The sequence below is a fragment of the Erigeron canadensis genome, chromosome 3, assembly GCF_010389155.1.
Source record: "Erigeron canadensis isolate Cc75 chromosome 3, C_canadensis_v1, whole genome shotgun sequence".
Taxonomy (NCBI): domain Eukaryota; kingdom Viridiplantae; phylum Streptophyta; class Magnoliopsida; order Asterales; family Asteraceae; genus Erigeron; species Erigeron canadensis.
In genome coordinates, this window is record NC_057763.1 from 24,042,321 (window position 1) to 24,050,975 (window position 8,655).

The following is an 8,655-nucleotide window of genomic DNA, read 5'->3' on the forward strand; positions in this document are numbered from 1 at the left end:
AGAATCCAAATCTCCACATAATTGTATAACGGATGATATTACATGTTTCCAAACAATTATAAAGTTAAAAATTACACATAAGTTATTCAGAAAACAACCAAAAAACAATTTTCATGTAAAGAATAGTCATCGGTTGAGCTTAATTTGACAAGTTCTCAAAGGTTCTCGCAAATTTTCAATATATATATATATATATTTTAAATCATAAAAATTAACACTCACATGTTTTATCTTTTTTTATAAGGTCTGCAAGTGTATTATTTGTACACAAGTCTGCCCCTGGTAATTCTGTATAACAAATTTGGCAAGACTCCAAAGTCCAAAATACTGTAGCTGAACATAAGTCCAAATTAGAAACATTCGATGGTCAGTGAAGTCAACGATTAATTATGAAGAAAGAAGTCGGTCGTTGAGAGGACTATGTCAGCAAGTGACTAAAAAAGTCAGCGGTCGACTAGAAAGTTCAGCAAGAACGTCGTCGCGTCAAGCAAACGGTATTCAACGAACATCTTAATACTTTAACTATAAATTTTTACAATTAATAAAAACAAATTTTGGCATTAAATTTTTTACACAATGGCATAGTTCATATAAGATACTAAATTCAGTTTAAATATCTATGTTAAAAAAGAAAATTTTATCAATATCTCTGTCGCAACGACATATATTAAGCGATGAGGATTTAACAATGACACGCGTGACGCGTCATAGTCAAATACGTATAGCAACGACAAGTGAGATGTCGTCACAAAAACTGTTTTTTTCTAGTAGTATGAAGTGTGAACAAATTAAAAGACTTCTCACAAGCTTTTGATTCCTTAAGACGAGCCATAATGAAAACAAAATGTAATTTTCTTCAAATAATTAATATGTACACAGCAAAAATCTGATAGCATGCAAGGTATTAAAAATAAGTTAAAAGACATTAATGATCGTAGTAGCACGCTACATTTGACTACTCAAAAAGTTTGTATCTTCCATATTAAAAGTTCACCTCTAAATTTTATGGTGACTGTACAACTATTTTATTCATCTTAAGAATTTTTTATACGGATGCGAATTAGAACCAAGGTGTTGGTGCATCTAGTAACTTTACCCCAAACATATGCAAAACAAGGAAACCGGACTTGTCTTGCATGGCCGGTACCCAAAAAAGTTAGTACGGTTATATAGATACCAGACTTATGGTTATATAGATAGAAGTGCGGTCATGTAGCTATATATATATACATATATATGCAGTCTGCATCTTTGTTTTACACATAAAAAAGTGAAGTCCGGTATTATAGAAACCAAACTTCGGTTGTCTTGTGAATTGGTATGCATGTCACGTCTTCACTAATTCATAAAAGGAAAAGTACGGTGTCTAATTAAACACCGAACTTCATGGTCGTGGCAAAGTTCGGTGTTTCAGATACCGAACTTCTTTGTTTTACAAATGTTTTGGGTAAAGTTCCTAGATGCACCAATGAATTGGTTTTTATTTCCATCCGTACAAAATATATAAATCTTAATTGCAACTCTGGCCTACGTTTAGCAAAACCCTTATAGAAGACTATTCAGTTAAATAGTCATCAAAAGATGAATACAACACTAGCGCTAAGCCTTGAAGAAAAACCATTAGATGTAAATAATTGCATTCTGCACATATTATTATAATAATAAAACCCTAAGATTGCCATGATTATTATAATATGACATATAACGATTTAATTATCTTTTTGCAATTTAAGACATGACCTACGTACAAAATACAATTAGCTAGCTAGCTTGATTAGAAATCATATGTGAAACATGATATGATCTCCATCATTCCAAATAGTCGTCAATAAGAAATAATTAAGTTTTTCTTACCAAGTTTATACTAATATGCAACTTAATCAAGTTATAATTATGTATAGCCTATATATAATAGGAGGCAAATTAAAATTACTTGAAAGGGTCAATGAAATCTTTGCTTCCTTCAGTACTCGCCATCGAATTCCATTCCCAAAGTCTCTCAGCAAATGTTCCTTGATGAACTGCTCCAGGCAAGTGATGATTAGGCGCGTTAAGTGCGTTCACGTGCATTGAGGGCGTCTGTTCGTGTTCTGGGTACAAAATATTATTAGCTGACATATTTGGAGTAGAATAGCTGTTGGAAGAAACATTGATTAACTGATGATAATTTTGGATATTAAGAAGTTGTTGTGATGGTGGACAATTGTTTACTAGAGCTTGATGAGATGAGCTTAATGTTGTATGAAGATTATTGATACTACTAGGGAAACTGGTTAACGACGAACCGCCCTCTATGATATTGTTGTATGAGGTGTTAATAATGGGGCTGCTCGTTGGGGTGCCGAGGGAAGTTGCAACAATGTTGCTGGCACTCGCAACTACTCTTGAATCGCTAATTTTTTCTTTGTCATCGTGAGAAGATGACGACTGGCCTTGATGAAAACAGTTGAAACTCGACGTATTTCTAGTCGTTTGAAGCGTACGTGGGAGACATGGACGATCTTCTACTCCTGTTCGTTTGTAAACCCTACATAGTGAAATTTCAGGCTGCAAAAATGCGTGTACGTAAGAGAGTAGTAAAAATCAATACACAAATATATTATATATATATATATATATATAAGACATATATCAAACCTAGATATATGTATACACATACTGCCAAGATAGAAAGCATTTAAAACTAGAGGTGATATTGATATGCATTTAAAGCCAGCGGTGACATAGTTATATTTATAAATTTATGATTCAATAATTGTATATGTTTCATGGCATTTCTTCTAAACTTTAATTATAGATTGACTGGCTTGCTTGTTGATCAACTTCCATTAATTTGAAGTAATCGACTTTAAGATTTTAAAAGAACTTATATATATATGCCAACCTTTTGTAATCTTTCGAATTCGTGTTGGGGTAATCGATATTCGTTCATGATCCAACTACTTCGAATTCCTTTTGGAGCTTTACCAGAGTAAAAAACAAGGGTTTTTTTCAACCCGATGGATTTTAAGTTATCGGTTCTGATCATTCTGTCAGCTCCGGTTGCCTTCCAGTAGCCGGAAGTGGTCACACGGTTAGGTCGATCACCATTGCGGTATTTTCTATCTCTTGGCACATAGAAAAACCATTCTTTCTCGCCTATTGCTGCTAAAGCTATAAAACAACACAATTCAAACAAATTAAAATCCAAGTTATGAACACACTTTTTTATTTTATATATATCTTGATTAAATTTGTATAAACCATCGACTAGTAATTAATTATTAGATAATGGTATGCTAGCTAGAACTAGATTAATTAGGGTTAAGTTCAAGAAGAAAAAAACAACTTTTAACTATTAAACAAAATTAAAGTAAACCCAAAAGACTAATAAGTAGATCAATACAACCGTAGACAACAAAAGATTACAAAAAAACAAGTATATATAAACATAAAAACATGTGAACAAGTAGGAATTCGTTAGGCTAATTGTAGAAAAGAATTGAATAATACGAGTATATATATCAACAAAAATAAAATTTAACTTTTTTAATTGAAAGGATAGAACACACCAAAGTTAATTAAGTGAGTACATTGAATCATCGTATAGATTTAGCGGATCTATATAAATGATGAGCTGAAAGTTTTGCTATCGAGAAACGATATATCGATTCATACACACACAAACACACACTACCTCAAAGAAGAAGAAGAAGATAATTCAAACCCTAATCGGCCAGATCTGTTAGAATTATAGAAAGATGGATCACTATATATATTTAAAAGAAAAATTGAAGAAATGAACTCATATTGGTTGACTAAAAACTTTCATATATGTATACAATTTTTGTTTCATTGCATTTATCTATCTATATATATGTAATGAAATAAAAAAGTGATGTATGTATATATACCAGGTAGTTCCCACGGGTCGTATCGGTAAAGATCAAGAAAAGTGATGAGTTCAACATTAAATCGCTTGCCCTCAACCTTACGTCGAAGGTAGAATTCGATTAGCTCTTCTTCAGTTGGATGAAACCGAAACCCTGGCATTACCATGTCGTTTTCGTGATCGTCCTCATCATTACCCTGATGATCTTCTTGCTGCCTTTCATTTCTTATCTCTTGATCTTCTTGGTTCATCATCCTTGCTCCTATTGCCATACACCGTTGACCCAATATAATTATATAATTAACCACCAATATTATTTACCTAGCTTCAAGCCCTTCCTTTCAATACCCTAGCTAGCCTATATATAAAGCTTGCATATGTAAGAAAATTAAAAAGTCATGAAGCTAGAGCAAGAAGGGAAAAAAAAGAAAAGAAAGAGAAAGTAGAATGATAGATATAAAGTATCCGTACACAAATAATAAATAATTTATAGTATATATACAGCTAGCTGGTTAATTAGGTCTAGTGCTTTGTGTTAACTTGACGTGGGATAGTGATTAGCACAGAAAAAATGTACATAATTTTGACTAATATTTGAGTTATAGAAGAAGCTAGACTTTTCAGGGCCTACAGATGAAGATGAATTCATGTATACAGAGGTGATTTAGAGATGAGAAAGGGACAGTTTTTATAGCAAGGAACAAGTTGGACATACAACACGTTGGTGGTGGGTTTTGTGCTTTCTATATCCATACTAATAATCCTAATACTAATACTCATATTTTTCTAAATTTCGCTAATTATTTCACCTAATATCATTTTGACAATCATTATTAAACATGTGTAGAATCTAGAATGCACGTCGTACCATACCGTAAAAGTAAACGGCTAATTATGATTTCAAGTTTTGAGTTAATTAGTATGCAATAGTTGGTTGACTTGGTTCTATACTAATACTAATACTCATATTTTTCTAAAATCCGCCAATTATTTCACCTAATATCATTTTGACAATCATTAAACATATATGTAGAATCTAGAATGAACCATGCGGTAAAGGTAACGGCAAATAATATAACTATATATAATTTCAAGTTTTAAGTGAATTAGTATATCCAGTATAATTGGTTCTCCTAAGATGTGATAATAATTTCTTACTTAACTTTAATTTACAATAATAAAAGATTAAATGGCGAGGAGTTAAGAGTTAACAAGTTTGTCCAAGCTACAATATATGGACTCCTACTTACACTTTTGTTTTGTTTGAAATCAGTAGTTGGTTAATTTTGGCCATGAAAAGAGTAGGCCTAAACCAAGATGGAATGTTACTCTGGCGTTTTTTTACACCAAAAGTGTTTTATTTGTCGGAGGACATAACCAATGAAATGATACTTAGAGGACTAAGATTACTTTACAGAAATATGGTAGATAAGTAACTTCTTTTGGGGTTTTAGCCTTTCAAGGTGGTTTTCTCATAAACTAGGCCACTAAAGCTACTTTGTAACATAGGTTACGCAATATCCGTTATCTTATACAGACTTGTCGAATTATATGTCTTCTATGTAATATCTACTTGTATGTATATATGTATGTATGTATGTATGTCATGCATGATACATTTTTTATTTGCTCCTATGACTTGCTAGGATGGTAATAAAGGGATTTTTGTACATGTCACACTTTTTTTTTTAACAACTTATACATGTCACTCCTAATTGTTGCTCTAGTCTCACATGCTTGGCTTTATGCTCATACCTATGTTTATTATGCTTTTGTGTTACTGTTTAATATGTTCAAATGAGTTCTTATCTGTTATGTATTGTTAGATATCTTGAAAGGTGTATTAAGGTGTATGTTTTTGTTACTCTAACTAATCTATTATTAATGTAGACACGTGATACTCGGCCGTCAGGTATGGTTATTCACCTCTTACTCTTTACTATTCTTCCCGGCCCGTTTGGCCAGAAGTCCTTATAAAAATATTTTATTTACCTTTAGATAAAGATAAGACTGTCTACGTTTTACCTCATCATATTTTATTTCGCAAAGATGTGTAATGTCATATATTTTATTTTATAAACCTCAAAGTAGAATATTAATTAAGTGTTATATACACGAGTAATATTTTCTTTTACACCCCTATACCACACTATGTTATCCACTAACACTTAAGTAGATATATGATTTATATTGTCAAATGCAAATTGGCAAGCGACTTATATATGAAGAGCGAAGTTAACCAACAAGCTAGGTTTAGATAACACCAATTTCACATCGACTAAATAGGGTATGGCCTAGATATAAAACAATTGATCAAGTTGTGTTTTGTTGTGTTGTTCAATCTTAAAAATGACATAATAGGTAAGGTTAATGGGTCAAACAACCCCATAAGGTTAATCAGTCAAACGGTCCCCTAAGGCCTCAGTGTGTTAAGGCGTCTAAGTTTTTCAATTCCCATATTTAGTTAATTTCAGCTTTGGGTTTATATTTTTGCTTGGGTATCGAATTAAATAGGCGACTTTGATTATTTGATTAATTTAGATTTTGCTTTTATAGAAGCCGCATAAATAAATTTACATAATCATTTTGAACATCTTTTAACTATACAAAAATAAAAAATTTTTATTTTAAATTCCAGTTTTCATATATAATCTTTTTTTTGTTTAATTTTGTTTGTTGTAAACCCGGAGAAAAAACAGAGTAAATTCCCAAACGATGCTTGTTTTTTAAAAGTTGGAAAACAATATGCTTGTTTTAATAACATGTTCCAAAACTATGCTTGTCACATAAAATATAAAACTCGTTTTTTCATCCTCTCACTCTTATTTCATTCTTTCTATCTTCATAACTTCTTCTTTTTTTTCTTTTTCATATCTATTTAGTACTTTTTTCTTGTTACAATATTGTAAACCTAAAATAATTCATATAAAAGCGATGACAATACTGATTGAACTTTTTCTATTAATATTAGTAACTTAGCTATTACAAGAAAAGTTTCACCATGAATATGACGTTTTTATCTCTAAAACAGAAGCTAACAACTTCCAACTTACAATTTGTTTAACATAGTATATTTATTTAACATTTATGTCACAAAAAAGTTGTTATATATATTATTGTAATTGTAATATTGTTTATGAAATTTTTAATAACAATCACAGTTTAGAAGTTATCCTGTCGATATGAATACAAAATATTGAAAGTGTTGTCATTTCCATTTTTGTTGATAAAAGACGAACGAGTAGTGTGTGTGTATATATATATATATATATAATATTTGGGTAACACTCTGGTGAAAACACTTTTAAAATAAGAACGGTGAGAAAACAACATTTTGATGCATTAAAAGTCCACAAAACTAACATAGTACATAACTAGTTATCACTATTTAAGTGTTTAACAACATATTGATCCATCAAAATCAAAAAAATCACGTTTTTTGTTTTGTGCATTCATCTTGAATGCATATTCATCAAAATGATGCATCCAACAAAAAACGTGATTTTTTCGATTTTGACATATCAATGTGTTGTTAAACACTTAAATAATGATAATTAATTATGCAATATGTCATTTTTATGGACTTTTAATGCATCAAAACGTAGTTTTTAAGTGTTCTTATTTTAATTTGGTTCTCATTTGATAGTCACCCTATATTACTCATAGTATATATGTAAGGTAAAAGGAAAAAAAATACAAAGAGAAAAGACAGAATAGTGAAATATAAGTACGAAGGGAGATGAAAGTGAGTTTATTAATATTTTATGTTAGAAAGACATACTTTGGGAAAATGTTAGTAAAAGAAGCATGTTGTTTTCCAATATTTTAAAAACAAGCATAGTTGGGGAATTTACTCGAAAAAAGAGGGTTATTGTAATTTACCTACTAGAAGGGCATTCGTGTAATGTGACGACGACGGTGGTGATGGGTGATGGCGCTAGTGACGTGCGGGGATGAGCGTGTGGTAAGTAATTGATCTAAAAGGAAATGGCCGGATAAGTAATTGATCATCTAAAAAGAGATGATATAATTATTTTAAGAATTGAAGGACGTCTGTTCTAAATATATATATATATATATATTAAAGTTATTATAGGTATATTTGAAAGTCCCAAGTTTGCAACGATTATGTAATTAAACGACTAACGTAAATTATACTAAGAATGTAAGACAAGAATGTAAACACGTTTAATCATATGTATTTATTAATTAAACAGTGAATACATGGTCGATTTACAAAGAAGAAGAAAAGAAAATACTTGTTAAGTTCTTGGACACACAAAAATTTAACTGTTCTACAAAGAGAGAAAGACAGACTAAGTGACTAATGTAGAACTAAACCAACAAGATTTGCGGCTAGGTCAAGTGATTCTTTATATAGGCAGAGATGAGAATCACATGACAACCCAATAGATGCTGACACATGAAGGTTGTCAACCATCTATTGAAAGATGGTTCAGATCTGCAGAGTTCTCCTTTTTCTTCATTTTGTTTGTTTCCCAAAACGGCATGAAAGAGAAACTACTTAGTACCAAATTGGTACAAGGTCACATGACTTCATTTTGATCTTGCAACACGTATCCTTGGGACCATCCTTCTAATCTTCATTTTCCCGCCTATACTTGACTTACAAAACATGGCGGTGAGTCATTGAACTTATCCTTTAATTCGAAAATAATAGAGGTCGCTGAGAGCTCGCTGATTAAGTAGCTCGCTGAGTTTCTCAGCGAATCCATACTCACCAATATTAAATAAAGATATTTAAATTAATGAATAGAAAATGT

General features: G+C 31.2%; 1 protein-coding gene across 1 annotated transcript; it reads right to left on the reverse strand.

Annotated features, from left to right (window-relative positions):
• Positions 1-1,786: 1,786 nt before the first annotated feature.
• LOC122593223 (NAC domain-containing protein 35-like) lies at positions 1,787-4,350 on the reverse strand. The gene is made up of 3 exons (XM_043765605.1): positions 3,894-4,350; positions 2,885-3,153; positions 1,787-2,547 (listed from the first exon to the last, which is right to left on the reverse strand). The coding sequence occupies exons 1-3, from the start codon at positions 4,141-4,143 to the stop codon at positions 1,930-1,932; spliced, it is 1,137 nt and encodes a 378-aa protein (XP_043621540.1). The 5' UTR covers positions 4,144-4,350; the 3' UTR covers positions 1,787-1,929.
• Between the last annotated feature and the right edge of the window lie 4,305 nt (positions 4,351-8,655).

Excerpts from the sequence above, each read along its gene's own strand:
- LOC122593223 (XM_043765605.1), bottom strand. The coding sequence starts at position 4,143 with ATGGCAATAGGAGCAAGGATGATGAACCAAGAAGATCAAGAGATAAGA. Across the intron at positions 3,154-3,893 it reads CGACCCGTGGGAACTACCTG|CTTTAGCAGCAATAGGCGAG; the intron begins GTATATATACAT and ends GTTGTTTTATAG. Across the intron at positions 2,548-2,884 it reads AATTCGAAAGATTACAAAAG|CCTGAAATTTCACTATGTAG; the intron begins GTTGGCATATAT and ends GCATTTTTGCAG.